The sequence below is a fragment of the Coenobita brevimanus genome, chromosome 63 (genome assembly GCF_032717465.1).
Source record: "Coenobita brevimanus isolate Jiangsu-jjx chromosome 63, ASM3271746v2, whole genome shotgun sequence".
NCBI classification, from domain to species: domain Eukaryota; kingdom Metazoa; phylum Arthropoda; class Malacostraca; order Decapoda; family Coenobitidae; genus Coenobita; species Coenobita brevimanus.
Window position 1 is genome coordinate 5,171,404 of NC_137016.1, and position 24,578 is coordinate 5,195,981.

The window sequence follows — 24,578 nt, forward strand, 5'->3', positions numbered from 1 at the left end:
CTTTGAACTTTTTCAATCTTGTCTATATGCATTTTGAGATGAGGACTCCAGACTACTGATGCATATTCCAGGGTGGGTCTAATGAATGATGTTATTATCCTTCTTAGCATGTCTTCATTTATGTGTGTGAATGCTATTCTCATATTTGCAAGCAATGTATACATGTTCCGTACCTTCTCGCTGATGTGGTCAGCCGGAGATAGTCTGTTATTGATAATCACACCTAGGTCTTTCTCTCTTTCTGATGTATATAGGGTTTTATTTCCTAACTTATAATCCCAATCAGGTCTTTTTCCACTTTTACCAAACTTGATTACATGACACTTGTCCACATTGAATTCCATTTGCCATGTACTACTCCATTCATGAAGTCTATTTAATTCTTCTTGTAGCTCCCTACAAGAGTCTGTGCTAGTAATTCTCCTTTGTATTTTTGCATCATCTGCAAACATATTCAGATAGCTCTCATTTCCAGTGTTACTGTTTATATCATTTATATACACTAAAAACATGATTGGTGCGAGCACTGAACCCTGTGGTACTCCACTAGTCACTTCTTTCCATGATGAGTAGTTTCCTCTTAGTACTGTCCTCATTTCTCTTTTTATGAGAAAGTCTTGCATCCAACAAAACAGTTTGCCTCGAATTCCTCCTTGATGGTACAGTTTCCATAAAAGTCTTTGGTGTGGTACTGTGTCAAAAGCTTTCTTGAAATCTAAATAGATACTGTCCACCCATCCTTCCCTTTCCTGTATTGTGTTTGTTACTCTGTCATAGTAGCTCAACAGATTAGTAACACATGATTTTCCTTTTCTGAAACCAAACTGTCTTTCTGTTATCATACTGTGTGTGTGTGTGTGTGTGTGTGTGTGTGTGTGTGATTTTCATATTGATTGTTGTCTTACTATCAACAGTGTGTACCAGCGGCACATCTCAAGCAACAGCATGCCACCGCCCAAGAATTATGAAGCCAAGAACAGAAAGATCTCCCGCAAACGTGAAACTGCATAAAATGTGTTCCTTTATGCCTCAGTTAGTTCACGGTACTCCGGTGAAATGACGTAATTTTCTCTACAGATAGTGTATTATACAGTATATGAAGTATATCATGCTTGGCTTCACATTGCAGTACTGAATTTTTTTAAACCTTCAGAAACTACTAAATTCATCAGTACTGTCCTATTCATTTGTGACCAATCATTTTTCATTTTACTTTTATCACACCAGAACAAGGAGATGATGTGTCTTGTCTGTAATAATGAGATATTTGAAAATTCATTATTTGGACTCAGTGATTACAGACTTTCATCTCAGCTTAAGTTTTACATTATTGTTATTATTATTATTATTATTGTTATTATTATTCATTAGAGAAGTTGTGGTGAGGTAAAGTGATATGATAATGATTTTTACATACTTAAGGAAGTCTATAGGAATACTAAGTCCCTCATATAAAACATCACCTTAAAAATATATCAAGAATATTGAGAGAAGAGGAGGTAATGACTTTGCTGATATTGATGAGGAGATTATACATACAGGAGGAGATGATAGGACAGTAGTGTGGAAGGTTTTACCATGTGAAGATATAGTCAGATTCACATTTTGATGAGCTGAATGTCTAAAAGGGAGTGGAAGATCAGAAATCAGATAAGCTATAGCTTCGTTATCGAGATGCTTTCTACAGTGTGTAAAATGCCGAGATAGGTAATTAAAATATTATTATGTCCATGGTGATATTTACATATTACATCCTACCTGCATCAGGAAATACATGTACTTGTACTTGTATTCTGTCAATCTTTTGTTGACCTTTGTGTTCATTTTCATTTTTTATTTTTTATGCTGTATCCCCAATCTCATACATTTATAATGTACTAGTGTTCATGTTAGCAAATAATTGAGTGTTGATCTAATTTTAATATAGTAGATTATGTTTTATTGACAAAAAGTACTAAACCACTTCAGTCTGATGCACAGTATTTTTATGTTTGTTCTTGTTTACTCCATATTATTTAAATTTAGGAAAAACCTCTCTTACTGATGGGGTGAATGAAGGCTATAGCTAACCTTCACTGTTAAGAAAAGTCTCCAGGGTTTAATAAAGTTGTTTGGAGATAACAAAAAGGAAGCAAAAAATATTTTGTTAGAAGATCATAAGTCACACTGTAACCCATAATTGACAGTCAGTGCTAAGATACATCATAAGCAGTCCATTTTTTAATACAGACTAATAAATTAAGTTTTAATCCAGTAACATGTTAAATTGAGTTCTTCATGGTACCTCCAGATGATGGCTGTATCTAACCTAACCCCCCCTCTTGTGAGAAGTCTGTTTAAAGCTTAACCCGCCCCGTCCCGACGACGTATGGGTACGTCACCACGATATGCATTTGCCAGTCCCGGCGACGTACCAGTACGTCGTGCAATTGCAAGGTACCTAATTTGCACAATTTTCATTTTTCGCACGTGATTTTTCGTATGTATACACGGGACACCTTCCTCTATTCCTGTACAAGATACCAAGCAGGGACAATGCCTTACACTGCATAACCTCCCCCCTCCCCCCCTCACACCATTGTCTTGGCAAAGGACCTGTTACCAGTGACCTGGCTAGTAAAGTTATTCAGGGCCAGAGTGATTCCCCAATCGATGACAATGTGGAGGACAATGTTTACATAGCATTAGAAGAAGAAACAGCCAGAAATAATGATCAGGTAGTGTGGCAAAAATAGGTCAGGTATGGTGATTAGTTAGTGAGTGAAACAATGCTTATAATGCCTTTATTACTGCTTGAAAACCAATATACTGTCATACTACATATACATTCGTACCAAGTAAATAAATAAATACCGTTTATGAGTGGATAAAATAGTTACCCTCCCATAGAACTCGTTTTCTTTGGTGCCAGCATGTTAGAAAACCCACTCAGGTAAGGAGGAACTCCTACCTGGATTGGGCACTTTAAACCTGAGCGATTTCTCTATGAATTTTCGATGTTTCTCACCAAAAGCGAAGGTTTTAGCCAAAAAAAAAAAAATCGAAAATACCTCGGGACTGGGGGATGTCGGAGGTGCGGAAAACCTCGGGACGTGACGGGTTAATATGATTGTGTGGAGGGTACATATAATAAAATGAAAATTCCATCACTGGACTGATGGAATTAAACATCATCATGACTGTTGTGTGTTCAGGATGATGTGACTGCTGATGTGTGATCACTTCCCTTCATTGAAATTGCCTCTAAAATTCATATGATTCTGTTGTGTACATGCATAAGCTGGACATAGTGTCTCATTAAGAATGCAAATCTTGTGGTGCAAAGTGATTTTGTATTTGAAATAACTGTGTGGTATAGCAGAATGAAATGCCTATATCAGTCATCAGTTACCCACAGATTTTTGTTTTCCTTATTTTTTAACAACTGTCACTTAGATGAAACATAAGAAATTATACCTGGGTCTGCAAAAATTTCTCATTGCTAAATTACACTCTTGTAAGTTTGCAAGTCTATCTATTTATTGCCAGACGCCATAATCCCGTAAGGGGTGGCCATTTGACTTTGAGTTATTTATTTTACGGGGAGGGGCACTAACCCTCCACCAACTCACTTGTTGACACGTAGGTAGCACGTATGGTTTGGTTATATGGTTACCACCTAGCGTTGTAAATGGTTTCTTGGCTTACAGGAAACCATTTGGCTTGTCACTCAATCTAAAGCCACCTGTAAAGGAAAGAAAAGCAATAAGAAGTGACAGGAAGCATGGGAGAAATAGGAAGAGAGGAGGGCAGGCACAGAAAAAGAATGATAAAGGCTAAGGAAAAAGTAGACAGCACTACATCAAGTGGGTGGATGATGGTCGCCACTACCTACCACTAATAATATTCTATATTGTTAAGGCATGCATTCATGTGAAAGTATTTAGTTCATTCTTACTATCTCCTGATGATTTTCACTTTACAATAGGCTTCTGAGATTGAAGGGACTAGATTTAGTTTTCATTAACCGTATCATTGCAAAACATATCCCTTATGCTGAATAAAATAATCTAGGAGGTGGCAGTGATAATAGAACAAAATATGTCCGTGGCATGGAGGGGTTAAGACTGAATACTGTACTTCTAATACAGGTTGCTCTCCTTAACTCTGCTGCCTGAATATACTGCATATTAAATTTTGCAGGGATGGTACAATAAAAACAATCAGTTTTGTTAGTAACCTTTATTTTATTATTATTATTATTATTATTATTATCATCCATCCATCCATCGTCCAGTCCTGTGCTGCATTATTATTATTATTATATCATTTACCTTTTTTTTTTTTTTTCGTCATTCTGTTGAAGTCCCATTTTGTCATGCGAAGTTGATTTGCAATTTTCCCCAATTTACAGCAGTACTCATAAATAAATATTATGAAATTTTAGAATTCATCCCATACAGTAAGGAGTGTTTTTCCTCTATTCACTTTGCAATCCATCACCTGCAGATTCAGACTTTAGGGTTCTTCCTGTATCAACTTCATGAATCCAATGATTTACTCTGTATTTTATTCATGCTGTCACTGGATAATTTTATTTAGCTTGTGAAAGATCTGCAAAAGTAAAAGAATTAAGTCTATGTCAGATCCTAACTACCTGACATCTCCCCTAAGTTGAGTAGATGTCTGGATGTGGGGAAAAAAAATAAGTCATCATACTGGATGTTAAATTTTGAAAATGCCCCTAAACATGTTATACTCCTGCCACTAGATGGTAAAGAGTTAAAGAATATCCTTACTGGTAATGTGGTTTGTTTGATATTTAGCTTTCTAGATTGAGGACATTTCATTATACAAACTGTATGGTTTGATATGATTGCAATCATAATTTTTGGAATACACGAACAGTATGGTGTGATATGATTGAAATAATAATTTTCAGAACTGTATTTACTTTTATTTTTGTTTTGTACGTGACAGTCTTACTCAAAAATTGAATGATAAAACTTGGGTAACACAGTCCCATGTACAGGTTCAAAATTTCCATGTATCTTGTGACAGGTATATAAGTGATCCTCGACTAACACTCTTGCCTGGAAGGAGTATTGTGTTAAGGGGATCATCCTTGAAGTTAGACTAAAGCTAGATCACTGCCTTGAATTGCATTTACATTGCTTTGGTATGTGTGGCCTTAAAATGCTGCCTATAATAGTTCATAATGTTGTACAAAGTGCAAAACTTATATAACAATTAATGTACATTGTACTTTGTTGCTAATCTATCACAGTATACTTTTATGTGTTGGAAGTATGTCAGTTTTATTATTGATGTGCCAAGGGAATTATATAAATCCATAAATGAATATTGCTTTTGATATAATTAAACTTGACTAATTCAGAGTTGTAAAATAAACATTATTTAATATTACAATGTAGTGTTCAAGATCCCATGATTTTTACCTGAAATGTGTTACTTATTTTTCTTAAAATCCAGTGACAGTTGCATGAGGATAATTAAATTGAAGCTGAAAATAACGATTTGATTGTGTACTATATATATATATATATTATATATACATCCTATATACGGTATATATATTGGTGGTAGATGGGGGCGCTTACCATCCACTCACTCGATGTAGTGCTGCTCTTGGGTGTCTGCCCTTTCTTGTCCTCCCTCCTTTCCTTCCTTCCTCTTCTGCCTTTTTTTACTTCATTCTTTCTTCGTCCTTCTACCTGCGAATGACTTTACACTCCCTCTTTTGTCTTTCTTTCCTTCATTTTTTGCTCTTCTTCTGCCTATGGGTGACTCAACCATTTACTATGCTGAGTGGTAATTATATAACCAAATTATGACACCTGGTGGTTTAGTGGGTAATTGCAGCACTCGAGTTGGATTGAGCTGGTGAAGGTTTATATCCATGGGATGGTTGGGGTTATTGCTCATGTAATGCCACACAAGGATGAGTGAGGCTAGTCACTTTCATCTTGAATGTCAGAACCAACATGCCTAGCCCCAGGCTCCTATGCTTCTCATGGGGCAAGGTAGGATTGGATGATGGATATATATATATATAACGGCCATACCACGTTGAGTACACCGCTTCCCGTCCGATCAGCGAAGTTAAGCAACGTTGGGTCTGGTTAATACTTGGATGGGTGACTGCCTGGGAACACCAGATGCTGTTGGCATCCCTATGTGTCAAGTGGGGTTGATGGAGGATTAGTGCCCCTCCCTGTAAAACAATTAACTCTAAGCCCTTGGCCACCCCGTTTGGGATACATGGCGTCTGGCAATGAATGAATGAATGAATATATATATATATTTAAACACAGTGTATAATTTGTGTGTGTGTGTGTGTGTGTGTGTGTGTGTGTGTGTGTATGTGTGTGTGTGGCCATTTTATTTTTATCTTGTTTAATTATTTTCTAGTGTAAATTTCTTGGTGGAGACTGAAGTTTAGTAAAAATTGTCTGCATATACCATTGCGTGTGATGTTTCATTGGTTTAGTATAGTCATGCAGGCTCCATTCTATATTATTGCCAGTCCCCCTCCGTATGCTACTCGTATTATTTCCACGTGCGAGAGGCTTGTTAGGCTTCTCTTCCATCTGAATTATTTTCCTTGGTATGATGCATCAGAGTGGAATGTGGCGAGTATGCCCTTGCTGGAGGAAAGAGTGGAATAGTTATGTTGAGATATACTTCCTCAAATTATGTCAGATATAATACAGTAGTAGGAAGGATAGACACTCCACAGTTGTGCCCACACTGGTTGCTGGCACTGACTGTAGTGACCATGTTCTGTCTGCCGCCTTTGTCCACCCCTCTCTTTCACCAGGTGTCTTGTTTCTGATGAGTAGTCTATACAACCAGCAGTTTTAATTGGACTGTCTGATTAGTCCTCCCCCATCCTTTCGCCCTGTCCTCTTATCTCTAGTAATGGATAGCAGACAGGTGTTGTGTAGGGGGTTTATTGAGGGAGACAGCCTACTCTACAGAGGTGTTCTTACCTACCTAATTGTACTTTTACAGGAATGAGTCAAGCTCGTACTGTCCCGCGTCTTAAACCATTTTTATCATACGTATCCTTAAATTTATGAATTGTTTTGGCATACACTATTTCATTCGGTGATTCATTCCACTGATCAATTGCCCCATTTGGGAAACAAAATTCCGTATGTCTTTATTGCCTCACCTTTTATGCAGTGTTCTCTTGCTGATGCTTCCACATAGGTTATATATTCATTTATGTCTATATTCTCCTTCCCTGATATGCATTTATATAGTGTATTCATGTCTCCTCTTTTCCTTCTATCCTGTAGTGTTGGCAGATTCAGTTTTTCTAGTCTTTCTTCGTAGCTTAGATCCCGCTCAGGTAGAGGTGGGTCCGGGAGACCCACCCCCCACCTGTCCCATTTTTTAGTTCATTAACTTCTAAATACCCTGTTCTTCTCAGTAGCTTCCTAACTTTGTGTATCCATGCAAGGGGTGAGGGAGTTACTTCAAGCTCTCTCTCTGTTTCCTCAGTATGAGGGTATGTGAGTATAAGTTGGGTATGTGAGACCCACGTCTGCCTGAGGTGTGTGAGATATTTTGTTCTCCCTGACTGCAGATATGAATGCAGTGTCTGGCAGCCCCTCTTCACACCATGAAGCACCATGCCATACCAAGCTTTGGGATCACTCGAGCAACCATTCAGATTTTTTTTATTTTCTTAAAGAAGGCCAAAATTTATATACTGTTTTTCCTAAATTTTTTGTCAAAAATTTGTGTTGCCCTTTCCTCTCCTCCATCCTTCTTTCCTTCCATCCTTTTCTGTCTTCCTTTCCTTCATTCTTTCCATGTCCTTCTGCCTACGGGTAACTTTACATTCCCTCTTCTGTCTTTCTTTCCTTCATTCTTTCCTCTTCCTTCTGCCTGTGGGTGACTCTACACTGAGTGATAAGCCAAATGGTTTCCTGTACACCAGGAAACCATTTACTACATTGGGTGGTAACCATATAACCAAATTTTGGCGTCTGGTGGTTTAGTGGGTAATTATTGCGCTCCAATTAGATCGATCCGGTGAAGATTTATGTCCAAGGGATGGTTAGGGTTGATTGTTCATGTAATGCCACTCAGGATGAGTGAGGCTGGTCACTCTCATCTTAAATGTTGGGACCAACTGCCTACCCCCGGGCTCCTACGCTTCTCATGGGGCAATGTAGGATTGGATGATGAATGGATGTAAACAATAGAAAAGAACTTACAATTTTTTTTACATGTTTGTATTGCGGAAACATTGAATATATTACACTATTTCCAGTATTGAAATAAAAGAAACAAACATTTTTCCCAAATTTTTATAATTTTGGGTCTGAGAGACTCATGTCTACCTGTTGTGCAACACGGACCGACATCTACCTGAGCAGGGTTAAGTTTGGTGCCCATCTTGTAGTGGCCTTTTAAACTTTTTCAGTCTTATCGATGTGTTTTTTGATATGAGGATCCCAGACTACTGATGCATACTCCAGGGTTGGTCTGATGAATGATGTTATTATCTTTCTCAGCATATCTTCATTTATGTATGTGCAATGCTATTCTCATATTTGCAAGCAGTGTATACATGTTCTGTACCGTCTCACTGATGTGGTCAGCTGGAGATAGTCTGTTATTGATAATCACACCTAGATCCTTCTCTCTTTCTGATATGTGTAGGGTTTTACTTCCTAACTTATAATCCCAATCTGGTTTTTTTCCACTTTTACCAAACTTGATTACATGTCACTTGTCCACACTGAATTCCATTTGCCATGTATTACTACATTCATGAAGTTTATTTAATTCTTCTTGTAGCTGTTGATAAGAGTCAGTGTTAGTAATTCTCCTTTGTGTTTTTGCATCATCAGCAAACATATTTAGATTTGCTTTCATTTCCAATGTTACTATCTATGTCATTTATATACACTGAAAACATAATTGGTGCCAGCACAGAGCCCTCTGGAACTCCACTAGTCACTTCCCTCCATGATGAGTAATTTCCCCTTGGTACTGTTTTCATTTCCCTTCTGAGAAAATCTTGCATCCAACAGTACAGTTTGTGTCGGATTCCTCCTTGATGGTAGAGTTTCCATAAAAGTCATTGGTGCGGTACTTTGTCAAATGCTTTCTTGAAATCTAGATAGGTACTATCCACCTACCCTTCTCTTTCTGTAATGTTTCTGCAACTCTGTCATAGTAGCTCAATAGATTATTAACACATGGTTTTCCCTTTCTGAAACCAAACGGCCCTTCTGGTATGCGTTTTAGATGGTTTACCCAAACTTTTCTCATCAGCTTTTCCAGTATTTTGCTTACAACACTGGTCAGTGATACTGGTCGGTAGTTGAGTGGATTTTGTCTATTCCCTTTTTTGAATAGAAGAACAATGTTTGCTTTCATCCAAATATCAGGTAGTGTACCTTGACCCAAGGATTCCTTGAATTTTAAATATGTTGGTCTATTTAACTCTTGCACTCTGTGAGAGAGAGAGAGAGAGAAAATATAGAAGTCTGAAGGCGTGAAATTATAACATAAGTGCAATGGGGAGCAAAAAGTATTTAGGAGATGGAGGGAGTGAGGGAGGGAAAGTAGGGAGTGAGGGATTGGTAGATATAACTTTGGGGAGTGAAGGAGCAAGAGTGATTTTTTGGATGGGTGAGAGAGGAGTGGAGGATGAGGGAGGGACTGGGGCTTGTGTATCATTGTTGGAATAGATCTAATATTTCACTCCATCTAATGACTGTTGATTTTACTCAGCTAAGAGTGAATTATAGGAGCCTGAGAAAGTTATCTGAGGTTTTAGCAGGAATCTGAGGAGTTAAATGAATGAAGAATATTATTATGTATTTGAACGGTATAGATTTATCGAAAAAATGGTTTTTAGATAAGGCGCCAGTATCAGGAATTTGAATGGCAGGGGATTTTGATATTCAGGTTTAATATTTCGTCCTTATCGATTTTCATAAATTTACAATACAGAGTTTATTTATCTTATTTCTTGAACTGTAGATATCAAAATTTATTTTACGAGGTTTGTTTGATATTGATATTTTATCCTGGGTTATTTTCATAATCTTATAATGTGGCATGCACTTCTCTATATCTTTTTACAACATTAATTTTTTGGAGGAATTTGTTATTCTCCATTGACTATTTTGACGAGACCTTTAAATGAAATTTTGTAGTAGAGTGTAGACTTGTTACTCTAAGTGACGTCAACACAACCTTCGACAGGTTTCAGGTTTCAGGTAATGTTCGGGAGTATAGCCTTTTTAACGGCACTCCCTGATGTTATTGTCGCTGTCTGGTTATACTTTTCTTTAATCTTGTTTATGTCCCATTTTCTTTTCCCTTATTGTTCCAAAAAGAATAAATAATTTCCTTTGTTTCATCTATATTTTCATTTTCAAATAAGAACTTTCCAATAACATTTTTCACACTTTCTTCGTAAGGCTGCTGTAATCTAGTACACTTTCTCCTTTCCTCATTGTATGCTGGGCACCACAAAATGAAATGAGTCAAATCTTCTTTTATACTGTCACATAGGTCACATTTTGTCTCCTCTAAACCTTTTCCTATCATTTAAATTTAAGTTGTTAGTTCTGCATTTGAATAATAAAACAGAGCTCTGTCTATTGTCATATGCACTTTCTTGGTTTCCTAATTCTGTTCTCCATTCTCTATAAATACTTAAGCTTTCTTTCTCATTCATAATCTTTTTCCATTCTATCCTGTCCCATTCCTTCACTTTTCTTCTTATTTCTTCGTCCGTACTATTTTTCATTGCTCCATCCTGCACTCCTATTTTCTTTAACTCCAGCTCCTTCATCCATCTATTTTTCTTTTCCTCTCTTGTGACCTCTACTATCCTTCTTAACAAATCATTTCCTTCTTCTTTCACGCTGTAACTTAAAAATTTCCATTGTCCCTCTAGTATTCTAGTCTTCATGGATGCTGCACCAATCTCTCCCCTCAGAGCTGCTGTTTGAGTGTAGCTGGATGCTCCCAAAATCATTCTATAAACACTATTTTCCACTCTTTGTAGTTGTTCTATTTCTTGTTTAGTCGACAATGGCTGTAGTCTGCAGGATTGTCATGACAATTTAAACACAGTGTGCTGGGAAAGTTGCGCTTTATCTTGATTAACTCTATCACAAAATTGCAATGCTTGGGTATTTCTGGAAATGTCTATTCATGGCTTCACCAGTTCCTAACTGGGAGGAAAATGTGTGGTGGTTGGTAGGCAAAGTTGCTTCAGAGCCGTTAAGTGAAGTACCCCAGGGGTCAGTGTTGGGCCCTGTATTGTGTTTTAAATACATCAGCCACTTGACTTCATCTTTGAACTGCCAATACAAGAGTTTTACCAATGATTTAATAATATATTTAAAAGTCAACAGGAACAGTAGTATGTGTATTCTTTGTGGTCTTGCCAATGGTCATCATGATAACAGACATCCTGAACAGTATTGCGAGTCTTGGGGCCTACACCTTCACCCAAATAAGTGTGTTACGCTTAGGTTTGGCAGGAACTGGATTGTGCCTGAGCCTTTTGTCCAGTATTTTATAGGCAATCATCGTACCGTATTCCATTAACAACTGCGAGTAAAGACCTGGGTGTTCTGGTGGATGGAAATTTGAGTTTCCATGACCATATCTGCACTGTGGCCAGTAAAGCTGGGGGGTGTGGCTACAAATTTTTTTTAAGTCCACCATCTGCCGTTCCTGTGAGTTCGTATGACTGTTCACAACTCATGGTAGACTTTTAATGGAATTTTGTTCTGAGGTATGGAATACAGGCTTTATTGGTGTTATCAAACTACTTGAGTCTGTTCAACATAGGTGGACAAAATGTATCTTAGGTATGGGGCATTTACCCTATCATTCAAGACTTTGAGCCTTGGATTTCTTCTCTGTTGGTGGAAGGTTATTGCGTGCTGATCTTGTAGAGTGCTGGAACAAAATGCATGGCCAGACATCTGTTGATGCCCATAGCTTGTTCCAGTTTTCACCAGTTGTGGGAACTAGAGGTCATACATATAAGTTAACGCATAATCTCTTGAGTGGCATTACGTGAGCAGTAAACCCCAACCATCCCTTGGATATAAAGCTGCATAGACTCAGTCTGATTGGAGAACCTCAATTATCCACAGAACCACCAGGTGCCATAATTTCGTTATATGGTTACCACCCAGCATAGTAAATGGTTTCCAGGTGTACAGGAAATCATAAATTTTGACTTGTCACTCAGTGTAGAGTCACCCATTGTCAGAAGGAAGAGGAAAGAGTGAAGGAAAGACAGACAGACAAGAGGGAGAGTAAAGTCACCCATAGGCAGAAAGAGGAGGAAAGAATGAAGGAAGAGAGGAAAGGGCAGACATCCAAGAAGAGCACTGGAGTGAGTGAATGGAGGGCACCCCCACTCCACCTACCACAATAGGTATTTTTTATTTATTTATTTTCAAAATATTTAACAATTTTATTGAACTGAGACAATGTCTTATAGCTAAGACACTGGTAGTACGCTCTTCAAAGTAAGATACAGTTAATATAAATTGTCTGTGGATTGTGAAAATAAATATTTTAAAGACATCATATTGAAAGGGTCAGGTATAATATTTTATTGGTATGCATATAATGAAAAATTTTTATCAGCTGATCTTAGTACAGTATTGAAACTTTGCTGGTAACTTTTCAGTAAACAGTTTTGATTACTCTTCCTCCCTCAGTGCCAGCCTCTTCCTCCTCCTCCTCCTCTCTTAATCCCAGCCTCTTCTCTCTCTCTCTCTCTCTCTGTTAGTATTTTCCTTCTCCCTTTGTTTCTCTGTGCCAGCCCCCTTTCCCCCCCCCACCCTCACCAACACCACCACCACCACCCTCTATCTCTGTCACAGAACCTTCCACCCCCCCCTCCCATCTCATTTGCAGCCTTCTCCTCCTCCCTCCTTTCTCAGTGACCCTCCCTTACTCCCCCCTTCCCTTACTGTCCCCTCTCTCATTCTCAGTGTCCTTCCGTGCTCTTCCTTCTCCCCCCCCCCCTCATTTGTAGCCTCCTATGCCTCCTCCCCCTTGTTTCTCAGTACCCATCCCTTTTTTTTTCTCACATTCTGTGCCAGTTCCTTATTCCTTCTCCATTCTGTCTCAGTGCCAGTCCCTTCCTCCTCCTCCTCTCCATCTCAGTGCCAGCCTCTTCCTCCTCCATTCTTTGTGTGTGTGCCAGCTCTGTACTCCTCCTCCTTTCCTTCTATCACATTGCCAGCCCCTTCCCCCTCCATTCTCTCAATGCCAGCTCCCCCCCCCCCTCCTTTTCTTATAATGCCATCCCCTTCCTCCACCTCCTCTTCATTCTCGTCATCATCTCTATCAGTTCCAGCCTCTTCCTCCTCCCTCTCCCCTCTAACTGCCAACACTTTTCCTACTTGAGAAAGAGCAACTGGTCACTTTCCTCATAATCCAGCATGGACTAAGCTGTGTAGACCCAGGCACCTGTGCTCCTGATGGAGCACTGATGGTTTGTATAATGGCTGGAGGACAGATTTTTAAGTTTTATTATTATTTCATTTTTAACCAATTTTGTTCCAAAAGTTATCCTACCAGCCAAGAGTTATTCATTTGATCCCATTCACAGCAGAGGTGCGAGGACAAGGCATCAGCTACCTTAAGGGCGAGATAGACTGCCAGTTGACCTCTAAGTGTGCATTCATACTCACCCTTCTTGATCTTCCTACACCCTTTGATATACAAGGTAATTAACGTAGTGAAGTTTAGTCATTTTAAGTAAAATACATTATATGTCCACATTATTAAAAAAAAAAAAAAAGTATCTTTTATGTCCACTTGAGTAAAAAATTATCTTATTCCTTCTTTATCATTTGTCCTGTTTGTGAAAGTTGTAATATAGTAATGGTGGTTGTATTTATCATTAAAAAAAAAGGGGGGTGTGTGAGCTGGGAGCAGGGCAATGAAATGGCAGGGAACAGGGCAGTATGGAGGCAATTTGCTTATGGCCACCCCTTATGGGATTAAGGCGTCTGGCAATAGATAGCTAGAAATAATAATTATAATATAATGATAGAAGGTGGGGGAGCAGTCATCCTCTCCCTTCTGTCAGTCTCTTCCCCCATTCAATGTAGTTCCCCCTACCCACCCCCTTATAATAATGACAATATTAATTGTTATAATAATAGTAATTGAAGATAGGGGAGAAGTCAATCTCTTTCTCTTCACCCCTTTTCTCTATCCCTCCTCCCCTCCCCTCCCCACCCACTTTATAGTGACCCCCTTTTTTCCTCCACTCATTGTAGTGCCCCCCCTCCCCTCCTCTGCTTGATGTAGTCCCCCCTCCCCCCCTCTTTCCCTTGATGTAGTCCTCATCTTGCCCCCTCTCTACTAGATTTATTCCCCCCCCCCCTCTACTTGATGTCCAAATCCTCCTAGTTCTTACTTCATGTAGTTCCCCATCCCCTCTATTTGCTTGATGTAATCCCCATTGCCCCCTCCCCCCACTCTACTTGTAGTCCCTGTCCCCCTCAACTTGATGTAATGCCCCATCTCCCCACTCTCTACTTGATGCTGTCTCCAGCCCCCTGTCTCCTCGATGTAGTTTCTCTCTCTCTCTCTCTTGTAGTCCCTGTAAGTGACAAGTGAAATGGTTTGCCATATCCCATGTCATTTGCTATGGTGAGTGGTGTATTAGTGGGTTAAGGTGCTCCAGCTGGATGGAGATTGTAAGGGTTTCATCTGAGTGGTGGGCAAGTGAGGCTGATAATTGTTGCCTCATTGGCACTGAGTAGCTCCAGCTGCCTGTGTAATAGGCCACAAAATAGCATTAATTGTCGTTCTATTGGCATAACTCCTAGTTATGTATTCTTATCAGTTGAGGAAGATGCCTAGCATCCTTTCCTTACCTAATTATTTTTGGACAGTGCTGGTTAGTATCAACTTGTATGTCATTTATGCTGAGTACGGAGGTGTTGTAATGATTTAAATGACACAAGAAGATAGTAAGGAGTATTAAGCAGAATAATCAGGAAAGATACTAGGGAGTTTCTTTAACTGATGAGAATATGGGCCTTAGTCACCCCCTCTTCCCCCAACCCTACCATTCACCCAAAGTCTTTCTTTCCTTCATTCTTTCTTCTGCCAGTGGGTGATTCTACATGGAGTGACAAGCCAAATGGTTTCCTGTACACCAGGAAACCATTTACTATGCTGGGTGGTAATCATATAACGAAATTATGGCTCTTGGTGGTGTAGTGGGTAATTATGGTGCTCCAATCGGATTGAGCCAGTGTAGGTTTATGTCCAAGGGGTGGTTGGGGTTTATTGTTCATGTAATGCCATTCAGGGATGAGTGAGGCTGCTCACTCTCATCTTAAAGGTCAGGACCAACATGCCGAGCCCTGATCTTCTATGCTTCTCATGGGGCAACGTAGGATTGGATGATGGATGGATGGATGGATATTCTTGCCTCCTCAAGATGATTATGTTAACTTTGGTGAAACCATTAGTAGTGAAAGAGTTTGAAACAGTCATTATTATTCTTTCCACATGCTGATTTCTTTCCTTAAGCTGTATGCCATAAAATTATCTGCATGTTGCAAGAATAAGCCAGAAGAACAGGTCATTGGGTTGAAGTGTAAAATCCAACAACAGCACATTATGTAATCTTGTCCCGCAGAGACACTGACCTAAGCCAGCATGCCCTGGATGCCTTGGAACAGACCATAGCAATGTTGATGAGGCGTGTTGGTGGTGATAGTGACAGTGGCAACAGCTCTGGAAATGACAAATTCCCTTGCCCTGCCTACGACAAAAGAACACATATGAACTGTTTGCCTCTGAGAGTTTTTGTACTTTTTGTATTGCTGGTTGAGTTGAACTCTAAGCTGAAACTCACACTGATACAAATTTTACTACACATTTGATATTTTGTCTTCTCCTACAATTCCAGTCAGTTGTTGGGAAATAATTAGCTGGTTGTGGCACTTGGTGTAGCATAGTTGTTTTTTGCCATTAACCTGTTCAGTGTGATAATGCATTCTCTGTTGTATTATTCCTGTTGTCAGATGCCTTTATTAACATTATGGTACTTTTGAACTGGAAGGGTTAGTTATGGCATTCATTAACACTTTCCCTTCATGATATACTGCTAAACTGGATTAGATTATCTGTTTGGTATCCTGAAAATAAAATAATGTCACTAGGTTAGAGGGGTTAAGTCAGCAGCGAATTTCAGAAGGATTGCTTATTGAAGTTCCCTTGTTATATATACCGGTACACACAGCCACCCAACTTGCTCATCAAATCATCCTGCCATTATCTAATTATTGCCTTTAAATGGCAAGGGTAATCTTCTTCCTGTTCATAAAATAATGATTTGTGTTGCACAGTATGTTATTTATTCGTAAATTTTGCAATGACCCCCTAAGTCTTTGATTGGTAGGCTGCCTGATATGCAGTATACCTATAAGACTATTGCCAGTTTCCATTGGTTTACAGTACCAGTTGTATAGACAAAGGTTATACAGTATTTTGAATCACGTTTATTAGCTTGGCTGCTAGTACTCATCTGTTGTTTACATAATTATTTTGCATTGCTGTTTATTGTGGAAGCTTGAATAGTGTGTGAATAACTAGTCCATTTCACTGATTATGCTGCTGAGAGTTTTCCCACATGCAAACATTCTCTTTTTCATTTCCTGGGTCATACCTTTTCCTGTTAAGGTGTGAAAAAGGGTCAGAGTGATGATCGTGATAATGATGATGAGTTATTTAGTTTTGTAAGGTGGAGCCAGGAATTGTGGGGCTTGTATAGTGAGTGGATGATCGAGGGAATCTTTTTCAGTGGGCATGTTGTTGATAGTTTCCTACTTTATAGGTGGGAAAATAGATAGTTATTTATATGCTTCTGTTTTTACAGGACGCAATGAACCATTTACATAGTTATTTATATGCTCCTGTTTTTACAGGAGGCAATGAGCCATTTGCAAAGATGATCTACTTCACGGAACATACTGTCAACCTGTTCTTGTCAGTTGTGGGGCGGCGGCTTGGAGAAGTGCAGTTACGAGACTTCAAGGCTATGTTTGACTGGCCAGGCTCCTCCAGGTTCCACTTCAAGAGTTATGATCCTGAGTGTGACATCATCAAGGAGGAGGTGAGTTTGTGAAGTGGAGAAATGGAGTAGGAAAGATTGGAGCAGAATTTTAGTCACATATACCAGTACCTTTCTCACCATCCAGTTTTAAGTGTTCGAGAGGGATACCCTCATGCAGTGACATTTGTATATCAGAGTAGCTGTACTACCAATTGCCAAATTGTGCATACATTCTTTAGCTCCATTAGTATTCCCCCAAAAGAGAACGGTGGACTGCAGCAGAAGGGCAGCTTAAACTTGCAGTGTATCAGTTTCATAGTCCAGTTGAACCTCAAGACACATCCACCCAACTAAGATTCATTAACAGTTTGATCATGCCATGTAAGCACACATATAACCTATTATCAGTAGGCTTCCTTACTCCACCCATGTCACTAAACGCACCATCATCCTATCAACTCCTTGTTACCATGTGGCTAATTTGACCGTAACTCAAGCATTATTGTGGGAATCTGTATTGTGAGAACTACAGAGCCATTGGGCATAGTGACATTATTAGATTTCTGATGATGATATTATTATTATTGGACTCTGTGTTAGGTGGGGGCTCTCATCATCCACTCACTCGATATAGTGCTGCTCTCGGGTGTCTGCCCATTCCTCTCGTCCTTCCTTCTTTTCTTCCATCCTCTTCTGTCTTTCTTCATTCTTTCCTCACCCTTCTGCCTATGGGTGACTACACTGAGTGACAAGCCAAATGGTTTCCTGTACACCAGGAAACCATTTACTACGCCGGGTGGTAACCACATAACCAATTTATGGCACCTGGTGGTTTAGTGGGTAATTATGGTGCTCCAATCAGATTCAGCTGATGAAGGTTTATATCCAAGGGATGGTTGGGATTTATTGCTCATTTAATGCCATTCAGGGATGAGTGAGGCTGGTCACCTTCATCTTAAATGTCAGGACCAACTTGCCTAGCCCCGGGATCCTACGCTTCTCATGGGGCAACGTAGGAATGGATGATGGATGGGTGGATTATTAATATATCTCCTTGGAGTACTGATTAATCCATGCTTTTGTGTTTTAGATTGTAAATGATGACTCTGCCAGGAGTTAGTGGCCGGATCATTGCCTGAGTGGAGGACGACACAGTGAAGACCAAGCCCATATTACTTGTTTTGGAGGAGTGGAACATTTGTCACCACCTGAAGAGAAAAATGCAAAAATTCCAGTGCTTGGTACTAGCTGGAAAAATATACAGTTTGTTCTGACCAATAAGGATACCAAGGTTGCATTTTTATTGGTGCAGACACAGTGTAGAGACTCAGTGTGCTCATCTCTGGACCAAAATTAGGTAGGTTTTGCGGAGGTCATCTATGACTGGTTGCCTTGACCCATGACGTCACATGGACACCACCCGCCAGGACAACAGTGTGTTTTGAGCAGCCAGTGCAACGTATAGCCTGCTTTAATTTATACATTTGATGAGGTTATAGTACTTTTCACCATGTGGGGTGTATATGGGTGTTTTGCGAAGACATCCCACGATCATTATCTGAGACAGTTTCACATGCCAGATGATAAAAATAACCATACTATAGTGGATACAGTTATGTGAACAGAGGGACAAGGTTGCTTCCCATGGCCATGTCTATGAAAGGTTTTTCAGTTCAGAACAATACGCAAGTGATATACAAAGCTACCTGCTAAGGACACCACCACCAATTTAAAAAAAAAAAAAAAAAAGTTGCTAAAGCCTGGAGCAGTCAGGGATCAAAATCTGCCTGCAAAACAACAGAGTATGTAGTGAGTGAATAGTTTTACAATGAAACGTAATAAGATTAATTATTTGGGAATTTACATTCAATTATGAACATCAAATGGTCACGTAACATATCGATAGAATTGTCTTGTCTCTACACAAAGTATTATCACCAAGATACTATAGGGCGTTTGTGATGGGCTAAATGTCTGTGAACCCAGTCATTTCAAATGTAACTCTAAAGCATTATCCTATTGGATTGAGCTGGTGAAGATTTATATCCAGGGGGTGGTTGCGGTTGTTCAAGTGGTGCCACTCAGAGATGAGTGAGGCTGGTCACTCTTATATTTAATGTTAGGACCAACATGCCTAGCCCCGGGTTCCTATGCTCCTCATGGGGCAATGTAGGATTGGACGATGGAGGCATATACAGTATATATATATATATATATATATATATATATATATATATATATATATATATCTATTGCCAGATGCCTCAATCCCGTATGGGGTGGCCACAAACAAATCGCCTCCATGTTGCCCTGCTCCCAACTCACACCCCCCTCTCTCATATACCTCTCCACCCCATCCCTCCATCTCATCCTCGGCCTCCCCCGCCCTCTCCCCCCCTCCACTTCACTCACATACACTCTCTTTGTCAGTCTTTCACCCTCCATCCTCTCCACGTGGCCAAACCACCTCGGTGTATTCCTCCTAATGCTTCCTATCACATCCACATCCACACCACAACGCTCCTTTATATCCTCATTTGTCAGGTGTCTCTCCATGTGACTCCACAGGCTCCTTTTAAATAACTCATTTCCACTGCTCTCACTGTTGACTTGTGTCCTTCCAACAACGTCCAAGCTTCACTTCCATTCGTTAAGAGTTGGTATCACAATACTGTCATGTAGTAACTTTTTCACTTCCATGCTCACTTCCCTGTTTCTTATCACTGCTTTCAAGGAACCAGGAACCTTTCTTCCCTGCTGTACCCTTTCAAGCACTTCACCCTCCAAACCTCCATCCATACTCATCACACTACCCAAGTACTTAAACGTACTCACATTTTCCAATTCCTCACCATCCAACCTCGCTGTACATTCACTGACTTCACCTCTCTCAAAGACCATCACTTTACTCTTCCCTACATTCACCTTTAGATTCCGTTTCTTACACACTCTCCCAAACTCATCCACCAAGCCCTGCAGCTCCCCTTCGTCTTCACTCAACAACACAGTATCATCTGCAAACAACAGTACAAGGAGTTTCCAAACACTACCCTCTCTCACCAGGGCCACTCCAACATCCACTACCCTACCTTGTACCTCTTTTATTACCCCATCCATGTACAGATTGAACAACCATGGAGACATGACACATCCCTGTTTCAACCCAACCTTCAAAGAGAAAAATTCACTTAGTTCACCATCCACACGCACTGCAGCCTTAGCACCATCATACATACTCTTCACAGCATTCAACAGCTTCCCATCTACTCCATATATTCTTAATACTTTCCACAATCCTTGTCTATCCACCCTGTCATATGCTTTCTCCATATCCATGAAAGCCGCATACAACTTCTTTCCCTTCTCTAGAAACTTTCCCACTAAAGAAAAACATGAATATCTGATCTACACAACCTCTTCCCTTCCTAAAGCCTCCCTGTTCTTCTTTCTCTAACTCTTTCAGAAAGTATCCTTCCATACACTTTTCCTATTACACTAAGAAGACAAATGCCCCTATGATTACCACACACTTCTTTTTCCCCTTTTCCTTTGTACAAGGAAATACCTACATATGTATATATATCATCATCCGGACCTCCATCCATCCATCATGCAATCCTATGTTGTCCCATGAGGAGCGTTGGGGCCCAGGGCTTGGCAAGTTGGTCCTGACATTTAAGATGAGAGTGACCAGTCTCACTCATCCCTGAGGCTCAAACCCCATGCCCATTATTCCTCCTCATTTTTTATTCTTTTTCCCCATATTCCCTCCATCTCCTCCCTATGCTCTTCCTATTTTCCTTATCCCCCTCTGCCTTTCCATGCATTGGTTTTATTATTCTCATTCTCCCTACTGTTCCTCCCCTCCCCTTCTTCCCCTTATCTTCCTACCGTCCCCATCTTCCCCTTATCCTCTTCCCCCTAATCCCTCCATTCTTTTTCCTTCATAACCTGTAATCTTCTACGTGTGTGTGTGTGTGTGTGTGTGTGTGTGTTTACTGTGTACTTAATTCAGCAGTGATATATTGTGGCACACAAGAGGTTTTCAACTGTCCAGTTTATATGAAAAAAATAAAATATTTCAGTAACAATGCTTTATTTTAATCCATGATAATATGCCTAACTTTCATTTTGAAAAATGGTACAGACATGCTTGTAGTGCAGTAGTGGCATCGTCTACCACGGAATTCCTCCTGGCATAGGGAAGGGCCAGTCTGTGCAGACAAGGTGTAGTTCACATATTTGCTACCAGATGGCAGCACCAGTCTTCTCAGGAACAGCAAAGCATAAGCCCCCTTCCCTATGCAACCAAGGATAGTTCAAAGAATGACCAATAGATGGCAGCACCAGTCATTGTTAGTGCTGCCATCTATTGGCCATTCTTTGAACTATCCTTGGTTGCAGAGGGAAGAGGGCTTATGTTTTGCTGTTCCTGGGAAGACTGGTGCTGCCATCTGGTGGCAAATATGTGAACTACAGCTCATCTGCACAGGGAAGGGGCAGTTTGGTGACAAACATATTTGTCACCAGATGGCAGCACCAGTCTTCCCAGGAACAGCAAAACATAAGCCCTCTTCCCTCTGCAACCAAGGATAGTTCAAAGAATGGCCAATAGATGGCAGCACTAACAATGACTGGTGCTGCCATCTATTGGTCATTCTTTGAACTATCCTTGGTTGCATAGGGAAGGGGGCTTATGCTTTGCTGTTCCTGAGAAGACTGGTGCTGCCATCTGGTAGCAAATATGTGAACTACACAATGTTCACAGACTCATAAACGGGCAAAATATAGCTGTAGTTCACATATCTTATGCTTTCCTGTCGGGAAGAACCCTCTGATAAAACAAGCCTGGTAGATGGTACCACTACTGTGCACTACAAGCATGTCTGCTTGCACTTTTTCAAAATGAAAGGGTACGACAACCTTCAATAACCTCTTTTACCCGGAACTTACATAATATAGGATAAGAAAACTGTTGTAGATGCATAACTTTATTTGGGAGTGGTTAAAAATAAAAACAATAGTTTTTCCTAAGATGAACAAAACGAATGGCAGCAAGAATGAACTAGAAAAAAAAAAAATGTCGCAGAAAAAGTATGCAGTGTTTTTGGAGAAAAGAGATAGACATGGGCAACTAATGAAGGTGAAGATATCCCGGGAAATGGGAAGGAGGAAGCGGGATGTGAGAGGAAAATATGGAGGTTAAAAATACAGAAAGAGGAGTATCTGAAGACGAAATGGAGATGAATGGCAGAAGATGGAAAGGAAAAGAAACATAGAAGATTGGAAAGCGAGAGAATAGCAAGATAAGTGGGGGAGCACGAAGAGAGGCTTCATGATGAGCAAGAGCGGGTAAGGGAAGATAAGGATGGTGGAATGATTTGATGGAGAAGGGGAAGATGTGAGGCAGATACAGAGGACGATGAGGAGGAGGAATGATATGAGAAGATAAAGTGGAGGAGGGGGAGGTACACTGGCATGAGGAAGAAGAGGAGGAGAAGGTGGAAGAAGAGGAGGAGAAGGTGGAAGAGGAGAAGCATGATATTACGATGATGATGATGATGATGATGGAGGAGGAGAAGGAGGAAATAAGAACAGAAAAGATATGAAAGGAGAAGAAAGACAAGATGATATGAAAATAACGAAAGGACGAATGAGAGGAGGAAAAAGAGTAATATAATGGTTAGTGAAGAAGAAGAAAAAAGGTACTAGGAACAAAAATAAATATAGGAAAATGAGGGAGAGAGATGGGGGAGGATTCAGAGGTTGCCAATGACAAGCAAAATTAAATGAGAACAATGTGGAGGAGGAGAGGGGAAAATAAGAAGGGAGAACAGAAAAGATATGAAAGGAGAAGAAAGACAAGATGATATGAAAATAAAGATGGGAGTAATGAGAGGAGGAGATATAGCAATATAACGGTTAGTGAAAAAAAGGGTACTAGGAACAAAATTAATACAGGAAGATGAGGGAGGACTCGGAGGTTGCCAATGACAAGCAAAATTAAATGAGAACAATGTGGTATAAAGGGGAAAGTAGTCATCCACAAAGTTACGCCAATTCTTGCCTGCCATGCAACAACGTAACCAGCAACATCCAGTATCATATTGCCTCCTCTGATGTGTAGTTAGGAGTCCAAGGCTGGGGTACCATATTTCAGCATACATATATGGGTAGATAACCAGTCTACTTCCTTTAGTGGCACTACAATACTGAAAAACCTCCACCAGTCACTTCTGAAGACCCAAGACTATAACTCTGACTGGGACATTTACAACAGACCATCTGGTGCTTAACATTCAAGACCATTTACAGGAAACAGTAAAGTCTGTAACATATCTCATAACAGCATAAACATGGGGTATGGGTTTCCCAGGTTGCTCTAGATTTAATCCTTTGCAATTTATTCTGCACACTACACTTTATTATTCTCCTGTATGTTGCTGATGCCAATTATATCACAATAATATAACACCATAGGAGAAAATGTTGGTGTGTGCAAAATTTATGACTAAGATTAGGTGCTCTGAAGTCCCTTATGCCACCTAGAATATGACCCTATGAGTGATGACCCAAAGGGGAGAACTTGGCAATTCAGGGTGAAAGTGCAGCCAGGATCAACAGGACCTTTGTAGATGACTACCTGCCATTCTGTACGAGTCATGAGCCTGCTTGCAATATGTTCACCATTATAAGGCAGAGTTGTATATCTTCTTGGTCTTCTGTGCTTCCTTCATGTAGTCCTCTTGCACACTCTGTATTAAGTCTGTTTTGTCTTGTATGAATGCCTACACTGTACTGGCCACTTAATTTTTTTCCTCTTGAGCCACTCCAATTCATTTACACACTTATCTTTTTCTGTCACCACCACCACCACCGTCATCAATCTTACCCTTATTCCATCTGAGCACAGTGTAAGGTGGCATCATCATCATCATCACCATGCAGAACCTTCATCACCACCTCTAGCTTGAGTCAGTCTGCTTCTGGACAAAGGCCTCCCTAACCTTTTCCATTACGACCTACTGATTGTAAGCCTGTTCTATCCAATCCCAACTATTTATCTTTAGCTCACCTCACCACCTTGCTCTGTTTTTTGTTTTTTCCCCCCACTCACTCACTTGATGTAGTCCTGCCTACTTCTTCCTTAGCCTAATCATTCTTTTTCTGTGCCAGCCCTCCTCTCTTCCTATTTCTCCCATCTTTCCTGTCACTTCTTATTGCTTTTCTTTCCATTACAGGTGGCTTTACATTGAGTGACAAGCCAATTGGTTTCCTGTACACCAAGAAGCCATTTACAACGCTGGGTGGTAACCATATAACCAAACCATACGTGCTCCCTACGTGTCAGCAAGTGGGTTGGTGGAGGGTTAGTGTCCCTCCCTGTAAAACAAATAACTCGAAGTCGAATGGCCACCCCTTACGGGATTGTGGCGTCTGGCTATAGATAGATAGACTATCTGGGTTGTAAATCAATTCC

The 24,578-nt window shown here is 40.1% G+C and overlaps 1 protein-coding gene and 1 non-coding gene across 2 annotated transcripts in view; both read left to right on the top strand.

The window, feature by feature from the left end:
- ics (ras suppressor protein 1) overlaps positions 1–2,555 on the top strand; it is a 46,779-nt gene extending 44,224 nt beyond the window's left edge. The window contains exon 7 of the mRNA XM_080275830.1: positions 915–2,555. Within this exon, the coding sequence (XP_080131956.1) occupies positions 915–1,011 (97 nt within the window). The 3' untranslated portion in view covers positions 1,012–2,555. The remainder of the gene's footprint in view (positions 1–914) is intronic.
- Positions 2,556–6,051: 3,496 nt separating this feature from the next.
- LOC145404546 (5S ribosomal RNA) lies at positions 6,052–6,170 on the top strand. Its single transcript, XR_013898202.1, has one exon. It is a non-coding gene; the product is annotated as a 5S ribosomal RNA (ribosomal RNA).
- Positions 6,171–24,578: the final 18,408 nt, after the last annotated feature.